The sequence below is a fragment of the Miniopterus natalensis genome, chromosome 5 (assembly GCF_054644295.1).
Source record: "Miniopterus natalensis isolate mMinNat1 chromosome 5, mMinNat1.hap1, whole genome shotgun sequence".
In the NCBI taxonomy this organism is placed as follows: domain Eukaryota; kingdom Metazoa; phylum Chordata; class Mammalia; order Chiroptera; family Miniopteridae; genus Miniopterus; species Miniopterus natalensis.
Genome location: NC_142085.1, coordinates 51050344 through 51076941, shown reverse-complemented (window position 1 = coordinate 51076941; position 26598 = coordinate 51050344). Strand labels below are relative to the sequence as shown.

Here is a 26598-nt window from a genome sequence, read left to right as displayed (position 1 = left end):
TCACTGGAGTCCTGATGAAAGAATGAGGCTAACGTGGCAATATAGCCAAGGTATACTGTCAGGTGAAAAAAATCAAGCGTAGAATAGAATGTAGACTTTAATGTAATCTGTGTTCTCTTTTAATAAATGGTAATTATATAAAAATATAGTACAAATGCATAGGCAATTCCTGAAACTATATAGAAGCAGCAGTGAACAGAGGAGAGGAAATGTTACTGCTGAGTAAAGGAAATGGAAGTGTGGGCAGGAGAAAAAGATGAACTTTATACTACACTATCATGTATTACTTTGACAATAAAGAGTGTATCTTCAAAAATACAGAATAAACCCGGCCGGTGTGGCTCAGCGGTTGAGCATCGGCCTAGGATCCAGGCGATGGAGGTTCGATTCCCGGTCAGGGCACATGCCCGGGTTGCGGGCTCGATCCCCAGTCAGGGGCGTGCAGGAGGCAGCCGATCAATGATGACTCATCATTGATGTTTCTGTCTCTCTCTCTCCCTCTCCCTTCTTCTCTCTGAAATCAATAAAGATATATATATATATATTTTAAAATAAATCCATCAAGTAGTAAATTTTACTTTAAATTAAGTGAAAAGATAGTTCGAAAAACATCAGAAATAAAAACTTAGTGTTAGCCCTAGCTGGTCTGGCTCAGTGGTTAGGGCGTGGGAAGGTCCCAGGTTGGACTCCGGCCAAGGGCAGGTACCTAGGTTACAGGCCGGATCCCGGTCTGGGCATGTGCGTGAGGCAGCAAATCAATGCGTCATCCATGTTTCTCTCTCTCTGAAAAAGCAATGGAAAAAATAACTCAGGGCCAGGATTCAAAAAAAAGTTAGACAATTTTCCTTAACTCATTCCGAGTTTTGAAATAGAGATTGCAATCTTTGGAGATTTTGATTATGCTAAGGATACATCTGCTGGAAAATCAAGATAGCTTTGGAATTTTGTCATTTCCAAGAAAATAATTTAGGTGCTGTATGGTGGTTTGCATAATCCCTAAATTTCTTTTTATGAGTCTGAGAAGCTAAATTTCCAAATTCTAATGCAGTCCTCCCCTTTTTAAAGTATAAATTGAATACCAATATATGATACTTTAAAAAAAATTCCTTTTACTGCAATGCAATTTAGTATGCAAATTGTTCAGATTTGCCAAGTTTGCATGTCTTTTTCCCCCTCCATGTTCTGTTTCAAATCTGATGTTAAAATAACTGAAAACTTTTAATTTATTAAGTAGACAATTTAGACTTCAAAATTACACCACAGCACAATCTAAGTTTTTAAGTTTTTAAAAAATATGTTTTTATTGGTTTCAGAGAGAGGAAGGGAGAGGGAGATAGAGACATCAATGATGAGAAAGAATCATCAATTGGCTGCCTCCTGCATGCAGGCTACTGGGGATTGAACCCACAACCCAGGCATGTGCCCCGACTGGGAATGAAGCTGTTGACTCCCGGTTCATGGGTGGACGCTGAACCACTGAGCCACACTGGCTGGCCACAGCCTATACTTATTTGGGGAATATTTTCTTTTCCCTACGAAAAAAACCAAGGTAATGGATGATGTATGTCAGACGTGACGTTATTGTACAGAAGAGTGTGACGGCGCAGGGTAAGAGGCTGTCCTGTCCCAGCAGGCGCCCAGCAACAACCGAAATCTAATCCCGACTCCGGGAAGACCCGAGCTGTGCTCTCCAGATTAGTATTCGAATCCGACTGGGAGTCCTCCGCTGTTATTTTAAGATTAATGGCCGCCTGCCCGGCTCGCCGGCGGAGAGAACCGCCCCGTCCACGCCCCGCCCTGGGTGTGCTGCCACCTGCGGGGCCCCCGCCCGCCCGGGCCCGGGGACTGTCACCGAGGCCCCGCCCCCGCCGGCCGCGCAGGCGCAGTCTCTTCTGGTGTGGACGCGGAGGCTCGGCCCGGCTGGGTGAGTTGGGGGCGCGGCGACGGGGGCGCGGTTTCTCGGTCTTGGTCTCCGCGACCCCGGCCCCAAGTGGCGTGATGGGCCTGGGAGACAGGCCCCCCTACGCCCCCCGCCCTCCAGGTCCTTGGGGGCGCCAGGCGGTCGCCCAGGGCCGCGCGATCGCGGCCGGGCGGGCCCGAGTCCGGGGCGGCGGGGGAGCCGGGGCGCCGGGCGGAGGGGGCGGAGTCGCCGCCTCACCTTGAACGCGCCGCGCGGCCGCGGCCCCGCCGGCCTTCCCCGGCGCGCGCTCCCCGGCCGGGCATTTCCTCTAAAGACGCTCGGGGTGTTTTTGTTGGCGACCCGAGGCGGCGTGTCTCACCGGGGGTCCCCGCAGCCCAGCGGAGCTTTAGGAGCCTGGACACGGGCTGCGGGGTCCAGACGCCCGCCCACCGCTGCCGGCCCGGCCCCGCCCGGCCCTGAGCCTCGGTGCGGCTCAGTTTCTCCAAGAGTCAAATGGGGGAAAGGACAGGAACCTGCCTCGCAGGGTGTTTGTGAGGACTCAGCGGGCTTGGTATCTCCGACGTGCTTAGAGCAGAGTGTGATGCTCTGTGAAACTACGTTAAGTGCTGTTCATCCTTCTGGACCTCGTATTTAAAAGGAGAGTCCTGTCCCCCACCCTCCATCCCGCCCCTGTCCCCGCCGCTGAAAATAATTGCCCAAGGGGAGGAAAGGAGAGATTTATTATTATTTAAGAATATGGGCTTTTTTTTTTTTTTTTTTTTGCCTAACCTGCTTTTAAAAAAATCAAACATTTCTAAACAACTAAGACAGAGTAATGCTGAAGTTGAAAACGGAAAGCTTTGGCTGGGAAACCACATGCGAAAAATGGCCAGAAAGTAACTGTGCTGAAAAGAGCATCGTAAGCCTGAGACTGCTGTCTTTAGAAAGACCTGCTTGCAAGGTTAGACCTTGTTCGGCATCTGGAAGCAATATGGTTTATGCTTTACAGTATGGTTTGCGCTTGACAATATGGTTTGCACTGAAGTTTCCAGCTCCCGTGAAAATCCTGGGCCTGCGAGGCTGTAATGGGCTTCCCTGGGCAAAAATATTGCACAGACGTTTTGCTGGATTTCATTCCTTCTGGGAGGGAGAGAACATAAGGAAGCCTGCACATGGATTCCTCCAGACTTCACCTGGATCTTTTTCCATTATGATCAGGCTGTATTTTCATACTACACTGCAGTAATAAAAGTTACCTGTGAGTACAGCTAACTATATGCTGAGTTTTGTAAGTCCTAGTGAATCTCCAAATGTGAGGGTGATCTTGGAACACCCCACACACTATATTGATGATAGGAAGTATTTGAAGCTCTAATAATTGAACTGGTCTCATTTTGCTTTAAAGGGAAATTGAAAAAGACACCTATACAGATAAGCGATTGTTAAATGTGGGTTACTGTCCAGAATGATTCTGTATGTTTAGACATATTGTATATGTCAGAAAAAACAGTGGAAATTGACTTGACAGTGCCAAGTTAAGTTTGAGTCAGTGTTTTGTTTTTTTAAATATGTCTTTATTGATTTCAGAGAGAGGAAAGGGGAGAGAGAGAGAGAGAAACATCAGTGATGAGTCATTGATCCACTGCCTTCTGCACTCCCCTGACCTGGAATCGAACCCCGATTGCCTGGATCCTAGGTTGACACTCAACTGCTGAGCCACGCCTGGCCGGGCAAGTCAGTGTTTTTTTAAAAAGGCTGTCTTTTACAGATTTTAGGTCAAATACTGGTTCTTTTTTTTTTTATTCTGCCAGCATTATCTATGTGTTAATACTCTTCTTTATTGAGAGTTTATCTGTACAATTGGGGAAAAATATTACCAGTTTCTTATGGGCCATTTTTCCTAGATTCTTTTAGTTATGTCTATCTCTTTTTGGGACATCAAGTTAACATAGTTGGAGGTAAGTTTGTACGTTTGGGGGTGGAAAGGTCAGATTTGCCATCTGATTATGTCTCAGTAAAGTAGAAAACTAGATTCTATTTTGAGGAGTAGGGAAATGGAGGAGTTGGAGGTTTGGAAGAGTGAAAAAGGTTTCCAATGGCTGTGTGAGGATAGGTAAGTTGACCAGAAGGTGTAGTAGATAATGGGATGTCTTGATCCATTTGAAATTGTTTACGAATTTAATGGACCCACTCTGCTTTCTTACAAGACTTTCTCCAGCCTGTTTGGATGCAGACATCAAGAAAGTTGTTAATTGTGTTCAACTAGGATTGGGGTTCTGTTAGAGGGCGATGTACTCATTCAGGCTGTGCACACATATTTTGTTCCTCCTGGGTACATGATAAGGCGGCACTCTTTGTACACATTCTAACACCCCCGCTCCCTATGTCTACTTGAAATTAGACATGGCCATATGACTTGTTTTGGCCAGTAAAATATGAGCAGACATGATATGTGTAAAGTGAAGCTCAAAGAACCGTCACTCCCATTTGCCATGTCCCCTTTTCCCTGTGCTGCTATAGTGATCATGGAAGCACTTGTTGAGATGCAGACTCCTGTAGCCTGAGCACTAAAGAGAGTAGGAGTGGCTGATCAAGCAAGTGGAAAGAACTTGAAGTTGTTCAGAGAATGGAATACTTGAATTAGTGATTTTGTAAGGTTGAACTATAGGGCTAAGTGGGTGAGGAAGTTTGGAGGGAGAAGGCAGTCAGAAATGAAGTGGTCAAGGACCTCAGAGGCCTTGTCCATCTCTGTGACCTTGAAGGCCTTCATTTGTTGCAGCTCAGTTCAATATGATGACCCTTTGACTTAAAAAAATGGCTTATAAAATGGTAAATTCAAAAGTTCCCTTATGTGGAACATGGTATGACTAAATCAAGATTCAGAATTTATTACTGAATTGAAAATTTCTCTCACCTTGATAAATAAAAGCAGATAACCACGAATATTGCAGTGAAGCTTAACCATGGAGCAGGGTGATAGTAGGTAGGATTTAGGCTAAGCTAATTTAATAGAGACTTTAAAATATAGTGGTTTAAAAAATTGCTTAACTTGTATCTAAAATCTTTAGAATTAACTGAGTTTTCAAGAAATATGAGATAGAGGTAAATAACACCATGAGGAAAGAGTCAAATTCAGCGTGGGATGTTATACAGCCTTGCTGTTGAAAGTGTGGTCTGCAGACCCCCAGCACTGGCTTCCCATTGGGGGCTTGCTAAATGGGCAGAATCTCAGATCCTGTGCCAGACCTGTTTAATAGAAAATCTACATTTAGCAAAATCTCCAAGGTGAGCCATGCACTGCCCTGATCTCTTAAAAACACGAGTGTCTTAGGAAAGTAGGGCGCTGTTAACTTCCATCTTTTATGGGAAGAACAGTTGTAGATTAGAAGGTACTAAAGTGACATAACCAATACAAAGTGCAAGCCGTGACTGAATCCTTATTCAACAAACCAGCATAGAAGACCTCTTGGGTTAGCTGAAGAAGCTGGAAAATGATAGGGTATGAGATAACATTAGCGAATTGTTGATTTTCTTAGGTGTGATAATGATGTGATTATACAGAAAAATATTTCTATTCTTAAGAGATACATGCTGTGTGCAACTTTCAAATAGTTCAGCAAAAACATACATGTATATACGTCTCTCTGTATGTACATTGATATTTAGGTAAAATAAATAAGGCAAAATGTTCTAGATGTGGAATCTAGATAGTACATGGGTATTCATTATGCTGTTCTTTAAACTTTTTTGAAAGTTTAAAACTTCATAATAAAAAAACTGAGGAAAATGCAATAGCTTCAAAAGGTAGAAATTTCTCTCTTAGTAGCCTGGCACTAGGTCATGCAGCAAAGGCGGGGCGGCTCTACTGTGCTTGTCACATGGCTTCCATTCCTGGTCCATTGTGGCTTTACCAACTCCTACTATCTCCTTGCTAGTTAGACAGGAGAATGGGCAAAGGGAGCACATGACCCAGAAGCAACACTTGTTTCATTGATCTAAACTTTAGTTTTTCATTCACCTAGACAGCATATATCTAGGGAGCAGTTGGTAAAAGTCGAATGTAAAGTGCCATTCGTATATTGGTTTAATAAAGATTTTTTTTTTTTGGTTTCAGCTGACTCTCCCCTCTTCTTCCTCTGTTGATTTAGTAGACCAATTAAAATGGAAGTAATTTCACTTTTAATATGTGTTAAGTAAAATACATAAAATTTAGTTTTGAGGATTAAACTGTATTTATTTTCCCCCCAACCTTTTCAGTAAATAACAGATGCGGGTGAAAGAGCCATCCAAAGTTTTACCTGAGAAAGCCAAAAGAAGTAAAAGGCCTACTATACCTCATGATGAAGACTCTTCAGATGACATTGCTGGTAAATTGTGATATCTGGCCTCCTAAATAGTATTGCAGAAAAGAAATAACAATATATGTTTTTTTTAATTTTATTTTTCAGTTACAATTTACATTCAGTATTTTGTATTAGTTTTAGGTGTACGGCATAGTGGTTAAACATATACTTTTAATTAATAAATTCTTTTCTCTTTATTTTTACCTTTTTCTGTGTGAACTTAAAAATCAGCTTGTCTAGTTCCAAAATATGGCATTGGTGTTTTTACTGAGATTTTGTTTAGTTTATAAAGTAATTGAAATTGGCTTATTTTTGTCATCATTTTGTTTCTCATGGTCTGTTAAAACCAAGACTTCAAGTCACCAAAGTGAGCAGATGACCCTGGGGAGCTGCTGGCTTCAGGGCTTGCTTTAGCCTCATGCCTTTGGTTTTGGCCTTGGAGGATTTTCTCTACTTTCTTACCAGTTAGGTCAGCTCTTCATTTAAAAAGATGTTTTTAATATGTTATTTCCATTTTTTAATGTTATTAACTTGGATTGTGTTTCAAGATAGCTAGATTGCTGCATTGAAGGAAGTCTGAATTTTATCTTTAAATAGTCTCTTCTTTCCCGGCCAGTGTTGCTCAGTGGTTGAGCATTGACCCATGCACCAGGAGGTCGCCGGTTCGATTCCCGGTCAGAGCACATACCTGGTTTGTGAGCTCGATCCCCAGAGAGGGTCGTGCTGGAGGCAGCCGATCAATGTTGATGTTTCTCTCTCAGCGATGTTTCTATCTCTCTCTCTCCCTTCCTCTGTCTCTCAAATCATAAAATCAATAAAAACATATTTTAAATAGTCTCCTTTGTTAATATGGTTTTCTTCAGGAATTCTGATTACCTGTATTCTTATGTTAACTCCCCTTTGCCGGTCTTCCATACTTATAATTTTTTCTCAGATTCTCTAAAACTCCATTTCCTTTTCATTTTGTGCTGTTTTCATTTTTATCCTTTAGTGTATTTTCAGCGGTGTCTGTGTCACCTTGTAGGCTTTAATTTTGCTTTTATTTTTGTGGTTTTATTATTATATTTCTTCCACTTCTTTCCTGAACTCTGACAGTTACTTCCTATTGTTTTGCCACCTCATGTGTCCTCTCTGCTTCTGTTTTGTGTTTTTCTTTCATGGCAGTGATTACTCTGCTATGATTTTCCATTTCCTCTTTCCCTTATATTACCTTAGTGTAGAATTTGCATCTTTGATATTTTCTTTGATTACTTTCTTTGATGTAGGATTGCTTTTCTTGGACCAGTAAGTTTTAGAATACTTATGCTGGAAGGAGGGCCAGAGCACTGTTGAGACCTCCCTGGAATTTTGAGTTGGAGTCATTTAGCCTTTCCTTCTTTCCAACCAACAGGATTATGCAGCACTGGGTTTTTTCCGAATCCAAAGTATCTCTTTTTCCCAATTGTCATAGAGACAAGACTGTATCCTGCAAATATGGCTTGCTTTTTTGTTTCCCCCTAACGAATGAGACATTCCCTTCTCTTGCTTCTTCTCAAAACAAAACTGGACCTGGGGCGCCCCTGTTGCTGCAGCACAGAGGTCTGTCTTTGTTCCGTGCCTGCGGGGCATCGTCGTTCCCCGTGAGAGCCGCAGCTGCAGCAGTCTCTCTGCCTCCGTGTGCGCTTCCATCGGATCTGTCCTGCTTCAGGGCGGGAGCCCTCCACTGAGTTCGTGATTGGGGTGTTCAGCTGTACCCTGGTGTCACTGAAAATGATACTTGTTACTAGTCTTTTTGCCCTTGGATAATTTCTTGGAGGAAAAAGAGGAAGTGTTAATTTTTATGCCACTATTTGCCAACTGGAAGACCTTCTTGTAAAGTTTTTTTTATTAATAGTTAAAGTAAAAAAGGAGATTTGGATTATTGTTTTTGATTTATTAATGTGAAACAACTATAGAGTTTAACACATTTTTATATTTTTATTCAGGAATCTCCAGAGGACCTACTTGTCAGATGAAATTTAGATAATTATATGATTAAACAAATTATGGAAAACTGAGGAAATTTGCTTATTAACACAGACGGAATTTTTGAGTACTCCCCCGCTCCTCAAAAGATAGTTCCATTTAAACACTGGTTAGCTCTTGTAGGAAAATTTCAAACTTTTAAATTTACTTATACTTATAAAGAGTATATAGGGTGAGACATTAAAAAGCTAATAGATTTAATTTAGGGGCTTGGAACCTATTAAAATTTTGATTGAGTAAATTTTACAGAACTTATGGGCTTTATTCAATAATTCATGAATTAGCAGTCCATCTAGCAGACAGACAGGAGCTCCAAGGAGTTCCAAAATGAAAGTCTTTTATAGGCAGAAGGGAGCAGGGTAAAGAAATTATACTAGCAAAAAGGGGTTTGTTGTGGCAAGATCCCCTTCCTTTAAGGGTTGGTGGAGGTCCTAGCAGATGACCTCTCTAGTGCTGACTAGGAAATTCCAGGCTGACTGCTTTAAGATTCCATTCCTGGGAAAGTTTAAAAGTCCTTTCCAGAGGCTGAAACTGTAATTAAGCTAAGGATTAAATCTCAGTTTGGTGACATGGGGCTTTGCATAACTGATTCTGTTTTGGTCGTGTTATCTTTTTTAAACAAGTCTTTATCTTGAATTCATTAACAATTTCAGTTTTATAAATTTGAATTACAGAATCAGAGAATATTAAGTAGTAACCTGGCCTGATCCCATCCCAAAGATGATGTAGAAGGTGTGCGGAATGATTTTCCCCTTAGGATGCGAAAATATAAAAACTCAAAGCGTTGGCATGTGGTAAAACCATTTCTAGGTCTTGAACTTGTATGATCATTTATCAGTCTTCCCCCAAACATCCCCTTCTTTAATGGCATGCACCCCCTTTTTCAAACAAACTTCAGACATACTTCAAACATACTCCTTTATTCTTGTAACTTGTTCTTGATATAAAATTAGTTTTAATCTTTTATCAGATTTATGTATTATTTTTGTTAAAATTATATTTTATTATAAGTAACTTGTCAGGAATCACATTCTTAGTCTTCAGGGTGAAATGGAAGTAATGTTTGGCCTGTCTCTAGTTAACTAGCAGGTGGAAGGAAGGCTTCGCATTTAGAAGGGGAAGTGGAGAAAGTTGGAATGTACATACTCCTGTTTCCTTCTTCAAGTTACTCAGCCTCGGTGTTTGATTTTGGCAGGGAGTTGTAGGTTTGGTGTTGGGGATATTTGAGGTGAAGAAATTAAAGTGCTCAGGTATCTGGGAGAAATGGAAGCATCATTGTGCCCTTGGCAGAAGAATGTGGTCTTTGAAGAATTAAAAGCATGTTTGCTCATTTTGGTCATTTGTCTCCACACAGTGCACCCAGCGGGAATCTGTTATAAAGGGTAATTAAGGATCACACAAAATCATTTGTTATTTGGGAATATCCATTAGGGAGGATTCTGAGAATTCTTACTCCTGTAAATTACATCCATATTCTTCTCTCTCCTTTCTCCCAACAGTGATGAAAATAGCATCATAGCAAGGCTAGTCTCTGTGAAAAGATTTTATGTGTATATTTTAATTGAAAGAAGATACGTTCAAAATACTAGACACATTGTAGCTGCTCAATAAATAATCTCCTTTATTTTATTTATTTATTAAACTTTTATTTTTGAACTAATTTTAGATTCACAGGAAGGTACAAAGAAATATACATACAAGGAGGTCCCACTCACCCTTCACCTAACCTCTCCTGGTTTAACGTATTGTATCAAAACCAGGAACCTGACATTGGTGCAATCTTTAGAGCTTATTCAGATTTCACCAGATATTCATGCATTTGTGTGCGTGTGTGTATGTGTGTGCACGCATTCGTAGCTTTATGCGGTTTCGTTACATGTGTAACTTTCTATAACTACAATAATCAAGATACTTGTCTGTTAAATCATGCGAAGTTTATACCCGTCTACAGCCACAACTCCTTCTTCCCATCCGCAGCCTTTGGAAATCACTGATCTAACTCTAACTCTAGAATTGTGTTATTCCACAAATGTTTTATAAATGGAATCATGCAATATGTATCCTTTTTGAATTATTTTATTTTTAAAAAATCTCAATGCTTTTTAGTTACAGCATTTTAATGTTAGTGACTTTGCTTACCAACAGTAGCACTTTGGTTTAGCAAAGAAAATGCTCAAATTTTGTTTTTTCTTCTTTAGTAGGTTTCACTTGCCAGCATGTAAGTCAGGCTGTCAGTGTGAATCATGTGAAAAGAGCAATAGCTGAGAATCTGTGGTCAGTTTGCTCAGAATGTTTAAAAGAAAGAAGATGCTGTGATGGGCAGGCAGTACTTCCTTCTGATATTTGGTTGTGCCTCAAGTGTGGTTTTCAGGTGAGAAAAGAGGGTTTTTTTTATGTGTGAGTTTGTCTTAAATATTTTCTTTAATGCTTATTTTGAGTTTGTCTGTTAGTAATGCTTAGAACTTAAGATAAATGTATTCCATGTTTTGATAGAACTCTCCAAGGCTGAGCTTAGAAATGTTTATGGTAAAGTAAAAGGTATGTTTTGTTCAGAAAGTAATCATGTGTGGTTTATAAAAACTTCAAAGAGAATCTAGCCCACTCACAATAGTTCTCATATCTAGACCTGCCATTACCTACTTAGTATTCTGTAAGTTTTTTGGAGTCTGAGTATGATTTAAGTTTTCGTTAATTAGAAACAAATGTATATGTAAATCATACAAATAGCATTCTGTTCATCTTTAGGGATGTGGTAAAAACTCAGAAAGCCAACATTCATTGAAGCACTTCAAGAGTTGGAGAACAGAGCTTCATTGTATTGTAATTAGTCTGAGCTCTTGGATTATATGGTAAGTTAGATTTTATTAGTACTTATGCCCATTACAAAAAAATATATATATATATTTTTAGCTTTACAGGTAAAATAATTAAAGATGTTATACCAGCTTATGCTTTTTAGCCTGAAATACAACCTATGGAATAATTTAAGAAAATTAATATTACTCATGAATACAAAATTTAAATAAGAAATCAGTCATTCCTCTACTTTTCTTTAACTTTTAATCTATTTATTCACTTATTAAATATATATCTTTATTGCTTTCAAAGAGAGGAAGGGAGAGGGAGAGAGAGAGATAGAAACGTCAATGATGAGAGAGTCATTGATCGGCTGCCTCCTGCATGCCCCCGACTGGGGATCGAGCCCACAACCTGGGCATGTGCCCTGACCAGGAATCGAACCACGATCACCTGGATCCTAGGTCAATTCTCAACCGCTGAGCCACACCTGGCGGGGCTAACTTTTTATTTTTACAATAAAGACAAATTCTTTCCAGTTGCCTTTTTGTAATGAACTTGCCAATACAGAATCCCAGAGTTGTAGAGGAGGAGGGCACTTGAAGCAGCCAAGTGGTTTGGTGATTCTCTGCAGGGGAAAGGGAACTTCTTAGGTGATTCTACTATGAAACCTTGCTTGGGAATCAAGTTTATTTCCCTCACTTTTTGTATAAGGACACTGGATATCATTTACCGTTTTGTGGTTGCAAAACAAAAATCCAGGCACTAAAACAAATCTTTTGGTTCCCTAGCCTCTTCTCAGCATACCACACTGCTTCAGTAATATAAGTGGACACTATTGAAAAGCTTGCCTTGTATTTTACGACAAAAGTATTCGAATTGGAATTTATAGACTACTAGGGTTTCTTGAATGAATTTTCAAATTTTCTTTAAGACAAAAATATTGTAGCTTTGTGTTTTTATTTCAAGGTTCTAAAATTAATGTTAGGATATTTTGGCCTGTAGGAGATATCACCATCTTATAATTTAATTCAGCCACAGGGTTGGGTGGTTGCTGCATTTGTGTTTTTGTTGTTGTTGGCCCCAAGTAATAGTATTGGGGAGAATGAGGAAAGAATAGAGGGAATTTACTATGTAAATGATGCATTGGAGCCGGAGGAGTGGAGGATGATGCCTAGTATGGCAGCTTAATAAACATTTCTCTGTAGCAATGGTCTCAAACTATGGGGTGTGTCAGAATCACTGGGAGGGCTTGTTAAAATAGATTGCTGGGTCCCAGGTCTACAGATTCTGTTTTAGTGGCTTTAGGGTAGGGCCTTCGAATTTGCTTTTCTATCAAGTCCCCAGGTATTGCCTATGCTGCTGGGGAAAAACCTAAAAAAGAAAGGAATAGTGTAGATTTGATAATTTAATTATGATTAACAAAGTGTTGTTAGACAGTGGATTTGATACTGCTTTAACAGATGATAATTACTTGCACAGTACCCCAAACAAAATAAAACACTCTCATCCAGTCTTCTCCATCTCTGTAAGTAGAACTAAGTATCCAAGTCAGAAGCCTGGCAGTTGTTTTCTTCCCTTTTTTAATCTTATTTTATTTTTTAAAATCTTTTAACAATAGTAGACAAATAGTATAATGATTTCCTCTGTACCCATCACCCAGCTTTAAACATTATCAACACTCAGTCGGTCTTGTTTTATTTAAACCAGGACCTCTCAATCTCAGTACTAGTGTCTTTTGGGCTGATAATTCTCTGTTGTGAGGGGACTGTCCTGTACATTATAGGATGTTTAGCAGCATCCCTGGCCTCTCTACCCACTGGATGTCAGTAGCAGCTTCCCCAGTGTGACAACCAAAATGTTCTCAATGCTCTGCCAAACACACTGCCAAGTACATTGCCAAGTACACTTCCAAAGGTCCCCTGGGAACAAAACTGCTCCTGCTTGAGAATCACTGACACACCCTCATCCACTTCTCCCTTCTCCTGGCAGTTGTTTTGACATTTGGCTCTCCCTTTTCATGTTTATACCTGAAAATATGTAAAATAAATCTGTTCATTCTTTTCAAGATTCACTGTTTCTTACCCTGATCTGCTTCTATTCCTGATATCCTCTAATTTGACATCAGTCAGAGTGATGTTTTTAAATTTAAATTGGATCATATCACTCCCCTGCTTGAAAACCCTCATGGCATTTCCATTACACTTAGGATAAACTACTAAAACTTTGATTTGAATAATAAGGCTCTGTATGAACTGTTCACTGCTTATGTCTCTAGATTTCCCTGGTGCCTCACCCTGTGTACCTCCCTTACTCACATAATTTAAAGGCAAAAGTAGATAAATGCCAACTTTATTACCTGATGTGCAAAATTATTGAAGATATTTTCATAATAACTTGCTTAAATTTTATATGTTTTCAGGTGTTACGAGTGTGATGAAAAATTATCAACACATAGTAATAAGAAGGTTTTGGCTCAGATAGTTGATTTTCTCCAGAAACATGTTTCTAAAACGCAAACAAGTAAGTTAAGCAATTGCTAAAGAAATTTGTATTAAACTAAAATATTTTATACTTTGTTTAAAGAATCATTAGATTTTATGGTCATCTCTCAGTACGAGTGCATTTCATTCTTCTGTAGCTATCCTGTGTTGTATTTATATAACCAGTAATGAGCAGCTGGTGAGGGCAGTGACTAGATCATGGGCTTCTGAGACAGATGGGGCTGAGTTTGAGCTTAGGCTCCACCTAAATTACTTACTGTCTTTGTGGCCTTTACTTCTAGTTTCCTTACTTAAAAAATTAGGATAATAATTCTATCGTGTGCAGTTGTGAGGCTTAGAGATGTTTTCTGAAGATTTAGAAACCATGTATGTAAAAACACTTGTGTAATGCCTGACACATATTTACGAAATGATAGGTTATTTGTTATGTAATTATAGTGCAGTTCAGACGCTAACTACCTGCAGTTCGGCTGCCTTGCACACTAAGAGCTCAGTGCCCCACAAGACACCGTCACTTCACGCGTCATCCTCAAGCTCAGGGGTTCTCTGGCCACCTACATTTCTGAACAAGTGGCTACAAATTCAGGGGTTCCTATTACCCTCTTTAGGTTCAGTAATTTGCTACAATGAGTCAGAGAACTCAGGAAAGTGCTAAATTTACAATTACAGTTTTATTATAGGAAAAAAAAAAAAGATCAGGATCAGCCGATAAAAGAGACACATAGAGTGGGTCCGGGAAGGTTCCAAACACGCAGCTTCTGTGTCTTCTTCCTGTGGAGTTAGGATGCATCACCTTTCAGGCACACTGATGGGTAACAATACACAGAGTATTGTCAGCCAGGGAAGCCCACCAGAGCTTTGATGTCCAGAGTTTTTATTGAGGTTTCATTGCATAAACTTTGCCACATGATTTAAGTCAGTGTCCAGTACCCCAACCCTCTAATCACATGGTTGGTCTTTCTGGCGTGACTGGCTCCCATCCTGAGTCATTTCATTAGCGTAAACTGTCCAGGCACCCACAGTGAATATAAAAGACACGTTGTTAATTTGTTACCATACACTCTCAAGTGTGGTCCAAGGGGCCCAACATGAATGAAAAGGACACTTCAGTTACTCCGAATATCCAGGGATTTAGTGGGCACTTCTCAGGAACCTGGGGCAAAGGCAGGTAAGTCCTTTATTATACAAGAGTAATGTATTATATATTATGTACTTTGTTATCTAACATATTAGCAATATATAATGCATGTTAATATAAATTAAGAGTAACGGGGAAGCAGTTTCTTCATTCAAAAATATTAAGTGCCTACACCACATGCTAGGTTTTATTCTCTATTTGACACGTAGTGGTAAAACAAAAACATTTTATCTCACCCTTTTGGGGTTTGGGGGTTTAGAGTATAGTGGGGGAGACACAAAAATAAGCAAATACATAATAACTTTTGATAAGTGCTACAAAGAAAAGGAACAGGTTGCACTGATAAGTGATAATGTAGTGGTCACAGTGATCAAGAAAGCCAGTATGGCTGGAGTGTGGGTTCCTGAGAGGGAGTGGAATGAGATGAAGAGGTGGAGGCAGATCATGAAGGATACTGTAAGGAATTCCTTGGTAAAGAGTTTTTTTTTTATTGGAAGTGTAATGGAAGTTATTAAAGTATTTTAAGGAGGGGAGTAACAGTTATTCCATCTTTTTATTACAAGATTACTCTGATGGCTATATGGAGAATAAACTGTTGGGTGAAGGCGAGGAGATCATTAAGAAGGTTAAAGGAGGTTATTGTGGTAGGCCAGCTGAGAGGCTAGTAGAGGCCCTGGTGGAAGGTGGGTGCAGTCAGATGTAATGAGTGACGGAGAGTGGGAGGAATTAAGTACAAACCTCAGGATTTTGATTAACTAGATGAATGGGAGTGAATGGACATGATAATTTTGAAATGCCTTTGGAGCAGAATTGAATGCTTAGTAATTGACATCAGAAACCAAAAAATTATACAAACATATAGTTGTCAGCTGTATTTCTGTAGTCTGATATACGTTGTATTTGTTAGCTATTGCTCTAAGACAGTTGTGGTGAAGAAACTGGATGAGGCACTAGGGGAAGTAAACTCAGGCTCCTGGACAGTAGAAGAAATGATTAATTTTATCACTTTATTTATTCAACAAACATTTATTGAAATCTTACTCTGTCCCATGCGTACTAGTCAGCTCCAATTATGCTCAAATCAAGAACCAGGAAAAATGAGATGGTGATAGACATTTAATACTCCAGGAACAGAGATGTTGGCCTCAGCGCTGTTTCCTGAAAACTGCACATTAAATTTGTTTTGTTGGCCATAATAAGATATATAGGGTTATGATGCCATGGGTAGCAAAAGTGCAATCAATTGTAGAAATTATTTTCTCTGTATTTTTCACCTTGGAGGTTCCTTTAGATTAAGAACAAAGCTAGTCTGATTCCATTCATTTTGTACATTTCTTTTAAAATATGTTTTTATCGATTTCAGAGAGAGGATGGAAGGAGGAGAGGTAGAAACATCAATGATGAGAGAGAGAGTCATTGATCGGCTGCCTCCTGCACACCCCACACTGGGGATGGAGCCTGCAACCCGAGCATGTGTCCTGACTGGGAATCGAACTGTGACCTGGTTCATGAGTCTATATCCAACCACTGAGCCACGCCGGCTGGGCCTAATTTTATACATTTCTTGAATATTTACTGTCATAAGGAACGTAAGGCAGGGAGCATGGGATAATGTGGAGAAAGGACATGGGCTTTGAGCCGGCCGTCTGGCAGTCGCATTGGACTCTCTGTCGCTGGCTCTGTGACTTGGGGTAGATGACAGTTTGTCTCAGCGTGGTTTTCCTCAGCACTGTTTCCCTCCTTCCCACGGGGCTTCGGGAAATGGAGGTTGATGAAACAGTTCCTGCCCTGAAGAAGCTTAAGATCTAAAAGAAGTTGTGAGATAAAAAAGTAATGATAATGAGAGAGTAGAATTATCTTTTGAGAGGTGTTTAAACAAAGTCCTTTAGATGTTCGAAGAGGGAAGTAACGTTCCGTTGGAAGGAATCCTGAAGGGGTCCGGGTGAGCTGGCTTTCACGCTGACCCTTGGAGGGTGAACTCTGGATGGGCCCAGATGAGGGGAGAAGTCGTTTCAGGTGGTGGAAGGGACCATGTAGGCTTTAATTGTGTTGAGGGAGCCATGGGTAGCACGTGGACTGGTGGGAGACAGATTCTTGCGGGAATTTGAGTGTGTAGAGCTTTCAAAGCTAGAGAGACATAGTCCTGAATTCAAGGTTTCCCGAAGGGCGAGGGAAAATGTGGTTATGTTTGTTTTCAAAGCTACAGGATCTCTCAGGCAAGTTTGGTTTAAAATAAGACCCCCTGGCATTCTAGAAGTAAGTTTTTGGGGTGGTAATTTGCCGTATTCTTTCTTGCGTGAGGCTTTAGCATATTTTTATAAAATACTTTAAGAACCAAATGTGAACGTTGCTATTGAGGTTTGTAAGAATGCTGGATATGATTATGCAGCTATTTTAGATTAGAATTGTGAAGACTAGAAATGTAAAAATGTCTGTATATGGTAATTCAAAAAATAGGAAACTGTATATTTAGGTGGAAGAATAAAAATGATTTTAAAAGATTCTTTTTATATTTTGCACTAATTAAAAATAACTCTACTGAGAGGAAAGCCCATACCTGTACCCTAAACATGTTTTTAAGTTACACAGTGCCTGAGCTAATGTCTAATAGATGTAAATCAGCTTCTCTATACAGAGAATCTAGGCTGCTGACCCATCCATCTCTTAAAGACAACTAGCTCAGTGAACCTCAGCTTTTGGGTAGGTAGCCCATTAGGCTCTTAAAAAATTATTGAGGACTTAAAGAGCTTTGGTTAGGTAGGTAGGTTATATATCACTACTTATAATAGAACTTAAAACTAAGAAAATTAAAATATTAATTCACTGAGAAATAGCAATGAAAGAACTATTTTTTTTCAAAATAACACAAACTTAATAAGTGGCATTATTTTACATTTTTACAAATCTCTAATGTCTGGCTTAATAGAAAACAGCTGGATTCTCATGCCTACTTCTGCATTCAATCTGTTGTAGCACATGGCATGTAGCCTCTGGGAAACTGCATTGTATAATTGATTTAATTGAGAATGAATGAAAGTAAAAAAAGCAAATAACATCTTAGACTTGTAAAGTACTTTTGACCTTAAGGACCCTGAAAGGAGGATGGTGTCTTCAGAAGGGTGTTTTCAGGTTCACTTTCAGAACTGCTGGCCTAGCACATTTCTGTCTGTTTTCTGTCTCAGCCTCACTTGCCCTAAGGCTCACTCAAATCCTACTCCAAGAACAAGCGCCCAATCCTTTGTCTTAGCTCTGGTCTCCAACGCAGCAGGCCTTAGAATGTAATAACACAGGGTTTTGTGGTGTTTAGATTTCATGTGCTTGTATGTCTTATTTTTAAAACTGTACGTCCCTTGAGGATTGTACCTGGCTTATATTCTTTTTGATTCCTATGTGGCTAAGCAGTAAATACTTGCTGAATTGAACTAAACTAGTATGTAACCAGTTTTTACTGGGGAAGTTGATAAGCTTTGCATTTTTGCCCAAAAAACCCCTGAATATTAATATAAAATTATTTTATTTTATTCATTCATTTATTTTAGCCATTCACTGTGCTAGGTACTGGATATACAGTAGTAAATGGGACAGTTCCTGCTATTGTTGATCTTTTTGGTCCAGTAAGGGATATTGATAAATCACAATTATAATTGCTTGTTTAAATAGCACTGTGATGGAGTAGGTGCAGGGGACTGTGAGAACACTTTGGAGTAGTCTCTAACCTAGACTGGAAGAGACAGGAACGTTTGATTTAGAGGAAAACCTTTCTAAGCCAAGAGCTAAAAGATATCTCAGAATCAGCGAGGTAAAGAGGCAGGGGGTTATGTGTTCCAGGCAGAGGAATAGCATATTGATGAGGGAGCTTGATACGTTCAGGGAATTTTATAGAGCTGCAAGGTTGAGTTTTGTGTGTTAGGGAGTGGTGAGAGGTGAGACTCTAAAGGTAAGTGGGAACAGATATTAAAGGGCCTTGAAGTTTAGAGTTTATTCTGCAACCAGTGAGGAATTGGCTACTTTTAAGTGGAGACGTGGCTGATGGGTTTTGTATTTTTGAAAGATCTCTTTGACTATCGTGTGGAGATAGATAGGAATGCCTTGGTATGTGTACCTGCTCATTCATGTGGCAGTATCAGTTGACTACATGATCAAATAAAGATATCTAAGGCTAATAGGTTATGGAATTTTGAGAATAAACAGGGGAGGTAATTATTATTTGGTTCCAAGGTAGAGGAGTCGTGGGGCAGCAAGTTTTTCCTTTTTAAAGATTAAACTTCTTTTCAGCTGTAGAAATGGGCAAATTACATTAATACTACATGACTGGTTTAGGTAATTGCATTAAGCAGTTGAGGGAACCCCAGCGCAGGTTCCCAGAAGAATGCTTACAGCTGTGTGGAATTCACATCTGATGCTAGGATTTGTGTAAAAAATAAAAATTAAAAAAAATCCCTCCATTCCTTCCCCCTCAAACATACACCAGAAAACTAAAAACAACCAGTAAATTCCTCATATGTAACACAAAATTGAAAAAGAGCAAGAAAATTTTCTGTTGAAACCCATCCAGAAATATATATTGTTAAAAAGTGGGTATTTTCTGAAAGGCTCATTTGTCACTTAGATAGTTTTATAAATGTCATATAAGTATTCCATAAATACTTATCAAATATAGGAATTCCTGGTGAAATAATATTGTTAAATATTGGTTTGCTGTTTGTGAACTAGATGGGTAATTGACAATCCCACATTTCTCCCCCTAAAACAATAAATTTAGCCCATAATTTTAATGCTGGTGGGATGCCATTTTCAAAGAGCTTAAAGGGAGAATAAAATTTTCTGTTAAATTCACTAAGCGTAGGCTCTTGGTATAAAAATGCATGATTTATGTTGGTTCTTTTGGTTGTATTAAGATTAAGTTTGCTGTATCTTTTTTTTTTTTTTAAATAAGAGAGTAAATGGTATGTTTGGGATCTGAAACAGTATATCTGAAAGTAAATAATATTGTGCCCTTTTACAGTAGCAATTTTAATGTAATGTAATACTTTAACTTTTTTTTTACAAAAATAATACATTTTGTTCTGTTTAAAAGTGACAGTTGCTTGCCTATGAAATATGCATTTTCAAAAATAAGTATAAAAATAATTATTTCCCTGTATAGAAGGGTTTAGGGACAAAAAGATGTTGGACATTTAAAAAACAACTTGCTGTTACCTGTAGGGATTTAAATCTGGGGTTCCTCATTTGAACTACAGAGCACAGAAAATTATTTGAGTGACTATTTTCTCAGTTCCCCCAAAGCTGGCACCTGGCTAGTACCCTTCTGGATACATAAGAAGTTAATTGGGTACATTGGGTGCCTAAAGCATTAGGGCTTAATTTTTTTGAGGAACCCTTTGAGAAGGACTGCTATAAACTTTAATAAAGTCATAAATTCACACATTGAAGATATTCAGTACATTCTGCTTTGCTTAAGGGTAGTGGCCTTTTCTTTCATATCATCACTAGCATTTCATTAGTGTCTTAAATTATCACACTTATTAACCTTATCAGCCATTATCATACAGACAGATATTAGGTCATAATGTCTAACTGCTGGGGCTTGAATCTGTGCTCTGTTACAAACTAGGTGTTTGCATCACCTCTCTGCAGTGGGGACAATGGAGAGGAGATAATGCTCTCAGACTCTTTTTTTAAATAAGCAAACTACCAAATAGTTTACTTTCCCCATGCCTATGGGAAACTTGGGAAGCACCAATGTTCCCCTCCTGGATTGACCAAAGTAATTTATAAATATTCATACTTTTGAGAAAAGAGATATTTAATATTATTTGGCAACAAATGCACTACTGGTTGTTTTCAGTTTTCTCCTATGATAAGAAAAGCTGCATGTCTGTGTACTTGCTCTCTTATTTCTGTAGGTTAAATTTTGGGGGATTTCTGGCCAATTTATAAACATGTCTTAAATTTTGATTACTGTTATTCAACACCCCCCAGAAAGGTTATACAAAAGTATAGTTGACAAGAATACCCATTTTCCCATATTTGTCTTTGTTTATAGTTTGTAGGGTTTTTAGGGGGGGTGTCGTAATAATAATGCCATTGTTGCCAGGTCCCATCAGTCTTCTTGGGGGGGGAGGTACTTTGCTGGTGCTTCAACCATTTTTCTGCCTGGCAGGACTTGAGTATGTACAAAACCTTATCAGGTTACTCAGTTAACCAGCAGCTCCTTGAGTACTCAGATTGTAGGCTTAAAGGTAAACTGCAGAGATATAAAAGAGCTTTAAAAATTGCATTTAGAGTGCCTGAAGGTGTCTGCCAGGGTTCCTTACATTCTGACGTCTGTGTAAGTGCAGGGTCTGATGAGAGTGCTGGCAATACAAAGGTGAGGCAGTAAATCCCTCCCAATAACATAATCTCCTAACCCTGACAACCGTCTAACAGTCTTTCCAATTATAGCCATTTTGTGGATTCAGGTAAAGCTTGAGAACAAAACAAATGATAATCAGAGTTTTGTATAATTTGTCCTTTTCGTTATTGCTGTCTTTTTAATTATATGATACTTCAAAACATTTTGCAGTTCAGTCCTTGGCACGTTTGGTTCTGTTTATAAAGAAAGAGTTCCTAAACTGAGCTAGATCAAAAACCGCTGCCAGACTGAGAAGGTTTGTTGTCTCTAAAAACAAAATGATAAGTCGTCAGCCCTTAACAGAAGGATAAGTTGCTTTTTATTAAAACACATACCTCTTTGTATGTCAAATAATTGAGAGACTGACTCTCAGACACCCTTGTTTTAATCTAGAGTCTTAAACTTTCAGTTGACAGTTTCTTAGCAAATATACATGTATGCTTAGTTTCTAAAGTTTTACTAAAATTTTCCCATGAATTTAAGGTTTAATATCTCTATGCTGGTCACTATGTATCAATTCCTATACTGAAGTCAGAAATCATAAGCAGTCGAGTATATATAGGTAGTGGTTCAATGGACATTTGGTAAGTCAATTGAATTTGAATTGTTACATTTTATAAGAATGTTACTTAATAAAACAAAAAACTTGCACTGTAAATAAAACAAATTTAAATAGTTCTTAGAAAATGTCATTTTGTTGTTAAATGATCTCATCTGTTTAATATTCAAATCCAATAGCATAATTAATTGTGAATACGTTTGCACAGACTTACATGTAAAAGTCAACAAATAGATCCTTGCTACTTGTGTGAAGGGGCTGTTTAACCATGAAATAACTACTTTTGTTGCCACTGCCCCGTGGACATGTTCTCTCTGGCAGTGCTGTCCATATTTGGTGGCTCTGCATGGAGAGCCAGGTGGTGCTGAAAAGCATCGCACAGTGAAGCGTGGACATATCTCTGTTCGACATTTGTCGTCTCTTACTGCTGAAGGGCAGGGTAAAATCTGTTTTTCCATATGTTTATGCTTTTTTTTTGCCTGCAGTTTTGTCCAGATGGTCTTATGAACATTGTTTACTTTAGGATGTTATCCCAGATGTTTTGAAAACTGATGGGTAAATGTGGTACACAGATACATAAATCATTTACATGTTATGCTTTAAAAATGCTATTTGTTCTTATAAGATTAAAATATAATTTATTTCTGAAAATTTTCCCAAGTGAATAATATGTTATATATGTAATATATTTATATATAGTTAATATAATCTATATAGTTTCCTCAATCACTCTATTTTTATGTTAATAAGCTAAAAATTACTATGTCAACATTTATTAAGAATATTAACTAAAGGAAATCTTTTGAAGAGTCATATCTGTTCAGGGTTGCATGGACCCAAATTTGTAAGAATGTTGCCCTACTGTCTTTTATAATTCTCCTCATTGTACATAAATCACTGAAGACAAATTAGGTGGTAAAATGACAAGGATTTATAACTAAAAGGTTATCATTATGACTGTGGGCAAATCACTTCACCTGTTGGAGACTGAGTTTTGTAAATGTAAAATCAAAGCAACAGCCTAGTACCAAAAAATGGAGTAATGCATGGCTTTAATTACTCTTTCATCTTGAACCTCTTACAAACAAATCACTATGAAACCATCTAGTGGCAGGAGCTACGGTGAGGGCTGGAACCTGCCGATTCCAGCCTCCATTTGGAACCTCAGATATATTAGGAAGAAGTGAACTGTTCTCGTTTGCAGACCCAGCCGGGCTCACAGTGGGGTTCTTGTTTGTGTAGTGCTTTTTAAGCGCTGATGGGCTTTTTCCATTTGCTCTTACATTCACTTGTGAGTTTGAATACTGCCTGGCCTTTTTTTGCTTTCTGTTTTCTCCATGCCTGGCCTCTGCACTGCAGTGACCTCTGTTAATTGGACTAGCCTTTGCTGCTAAGCTCTAGTAGGGGGTTTAATTCGTATCACTTATTGTAATATCTGCAGGACAGGAGAAGAGATCTCCCTTGTTCTTCACTTGGAATTCTAGTCTTGGGAGTTAAAAACAACTCTTCATTATGTGGACAACAGACACCCAGTAACCACCGATACTGGTTAAAGTATAAGCAAACAGGAATAAAGGGGCAAAGCAGGTAACAGGGTTTATGAAAAAATATTGCGTCATAGGATAAAAGTTAAGATTTGAAAGAAAAGTCTTTTCTGAGCCATCAGTTTGCTAAATGATAGAAACATCTTAGATACTACCAATTCATTTCTCTCTGAGATATTTCCTCATGTGACAGATTTCAAGGTGGGAAGTCAAGCTTTGTTTGAACCAACAGTATGTGTGTGACGCCAGTCTGCTAGCACCCGAAACTAACGTTTCTCTTTACAGTGGTTTCTTGCTCCTGTCCAGAGAATAGGGCCACCTCCACTCCTGTTCACTTCCCGTAATGCTTTTGTGCAGAAGGGCAGGGTGGGGAGGGGATGTCTTAACTTATTTTCTCTTAAGAGCTCATCAGGGACATGGAGGGCTACTAGTCTACAAGTCTACTGGATTTGTTGTTTAATCTTGTAGGTTTTCATTTGTATTGATTTAAAAAAATGTTTAAAAAATATATCTTTATTGATTTCAGAGAGGAAGGGAGAGAGAGAGAGAGAGATAGAAACATCAGTGATGAGAGAGTCATTGATCGGCCGCCTCCTGCACGCTCTCTGCTGGGGATTGAGCCCGCCCCCCGGGCATGTGCCCTCACCAGGAATTGAACCGTGATCTGCTGGATCCTAGGTCGATGCTCAACTGCTGAGCCACGCCCGGCTGGGCTGTACTGATTTATGATGATGATGATGATGATGATGATGATGTATGTTCTCCTCAACATCACACCTCTGTGGAAGAAAGAACAGGCATAAGAGACATTCCTTGATCTCCATTAATCTGATTGGAGGGCAAATAGCCAAACATTTAAAAGTTAATTAACAATGCAAGGACCTGTCAGTATCAGATGACTAAAACGTATAATGTGAAGAACTACAAAATCTGAAGGTTGAAAGGAATTTAAAACAACATTCAGTTAAAACAAAAAGATTTGAGAACTTAGGAATTCCCTGTCAAACCTCAAATAATAATGATTCAGAAAGTAATCTGCTGTGAAATAGATTTAATTAATCGTGTTAGTTCACTAATACTTATATTATAATTCTGTTAATTTTTAACTTTTTTTTGACAATTTCAAATGCAGAAAAGTTGCAAGAATAATACAAAAAAATTGCCACTAGATTTTTTAGTTTCATCATTTCTTTTGTTATTAGTTGACATTCTCTTGTAAGGAAGAGTTTTTCCCTTTTATCCCCATTTTAAAATTACTTATCAATTCAGAATCATGTTTGTTTTGTTCAGTGAATAGTAATCTATTAGTGCCCTCTTTAGTTTGATATTCAAATTGTTCCCCAAATTCAAATTCGGCCAGTGGGAACCTATTGAAAATGGCACCTGTGTATTTGGACACACTACGCTTGCTTATTTCCCGGCGTAATAATGTTATAGGCTCACTTTGCCCCTTTGCTGCCCCAGCTTAACAATCAGCCTTTTCTTCCAGGAGTCTACATTCCTTGTAGTAAGGGATGGTATTTAGAAACCAAGATTTGGATCTCTTGTGCTTGTTTTTTACTTTATTCTTTTATATTTCAGTTTTTAATTCATCTGGGATTTATTCTGCTATGTAGTGTGAGGTACAGATGTGTATATTAAAATGAATGAAAATTAATTGCTTTAGCAGTAAGATACAAAACTCAAGACATTTATTTGTGTTCGTGTTCCTGACCTTCAGGAATACTGATTCAGGGGAGACAGCTTATTTAATTTGAAATAATGCACTTATATTATGTTGGATGATATATATTTAATCTTACATTTCATGTCAGCTATGTTTTCTCCAACTTAGGTGCATTTTCTAGAATTATAAAACTCTGTGAAGAAAAATGTGAGACAGGTGAAAAAAAGAAGGGAAGAAAAGGCAGCAGTGTGGCATCTGTAAAAGGAATTACGAACTTAGGAAATACTTGCTTTTTTAATGCAGTTATGCAGGTAAGAGCCATCAGAAAGCTTTGGAAAATGTAAAAGGTAATTTTAATTCATGTTTGTGTACACACCTGTAGACTGTCAAATGACTGCTAAATGTTCACCTAGAAATTTCTGTGTTCTTTTTGTTTTAGGCTATCTTTAGCCATTGTCCCATGAATACATAAACCTTTTTCCACGGTGCTTCTTAAATGTCTTCTCTGTATTTTACCGTGGCTCTGTCAGTAACTGTGACATTTCTAAATGTAAAATGTATTCAATTACATTTTTTAACTTAAAAAAATTTTGCTATGCTAGATGGAATTTGAAAATTTGTGAGTAATTTATTCCATAAAATCGGAAGCATAGAATACCTGAATCAGAAGACTTTCCTTTGTTTTCTTTTAGAACTTGGCACAGTCTTACATTCTTACTGAACTGATGAATGAGATAAAAGAAAATGGTACAAAACTCAAGATTTTTCCTTCATCAGACTCTCAGCTGGTAAGAAGTGTAACTATCTGGATAAAAGCTCTTTTGGGATGAACCACTGATGTTGCTGAAATCTATCTTTTCTGTTTCTCAGAACTATCAACGGAGGTGGTAGTTAGAGAGTTTGAAAAAATAATTCAGAAATATTTTGTGAAAATTAGAAAACAGACATACTAGAAATAACAAAACATGTTTGACTTTTGTTAAGTAAAATGTTTAGGACTCCTGTTTTGTAGTTGCTGGTGACATTTGCTTAAATAGAGCATTTTTAAAAAATACATTTTTATTGATTTTAGAGAGAGGAAGGGAGAGGGAAAGAGACAGAGAGAAATATCAGTGATGAGAGAGACTCATTTATCTCCCTCAGTGCATCAAGTAATAAGCCCACCTCGTTCAACTGCAGGTGTGTGCTGGTGGCCTTTGGCTGGAGGGCATTGACACTAGTAATAATGATTTTAATTAGAAATTGGTGTGTGTGTGTGTGTGTGTGTGTGTGTGTGTTAGTGGAAGAAAGAGTGTATGAATAGCTCATGACCTGGCTTTCAGAAACACTTACGTGTCCTCACAGTTCTTAGCCCAATGTAGTAATCTTAGATTTTTCTTCCAAGGAGGCAGTTTTGAAAGACAATATTGTTGTATTTTTTGTTGAAAAAGCAGACTCTAAAGTCATTGCCTGTCCAGCCCCTTAACATTTCATGGTAGATCCCAGTGTCCTCTTCTAGAGTGAGTGAGACAGTCAAGGCTCCTTCACTAGGTGAGTTACCGCTTAGTCATCTGAAAGGCTTCCTGTGAAACGTGATTGTCTGACCAGTCCCGTGTGGGGCTGTGCCTCAGGGCCGCTCTGTGGAGCTGGTGTTGGAGCTGGTCCTTAGGTCTGCTCGTTCCCACAGGGACAGTGTCCGTCTCGGGCCTTAGAGCTGGCCTGAGTCCACTGCTCTGTCAGTCACCAGTCCACTCGGCCTTTGTGAGCTGTA

General features: G+C 38.7%; 1 protein-coding gene across 3 annotated transcripts in view; it reads left to right on the top strand.

The window, feature by feature from the left end:
• The first annotated feature begins 1891 nt into the window (after positions 1-1891).
• USP45 (ubiquitin specific peptidase 45) overlaps positions 1892-26598 on the top strand; it is a 46602-nt gene continuing 21895 nt past the window's right edge. The window contains exons 1-7 of one of the 3 annotated variants that reach the window (XM_087817526.1): positions 1892-1924; positions 6158-6267; positions 10446-10618; positions 10993-11096; positions 13466-13566; positions 25017-25159; positions 25541-25636. In XM_087817526.1, the coding sequence (XP_087673652.1) occupies positions 6168-6267; positions 10446-10618; positions 10993-11096; positions 13466-13566; positions 25017-25159; positions 25541-25636 (717 nt within the window). In that variant the 5' untranslated portion in view covers positions 1892-1924; positions 6158-6167. Of the gene's footprint in view, positions 1925-2767; positions 2862-5831; positions 6268-10445; positions 10619-10992; positions 11097-13465; positions 13567-25016; positions 25160-25540; positions 25637-26598 lie in introns of those variants that run through there. The other 2 variants (XM_087817527.1, XM_087817528.1) reach the window with 2 other exon arrangements.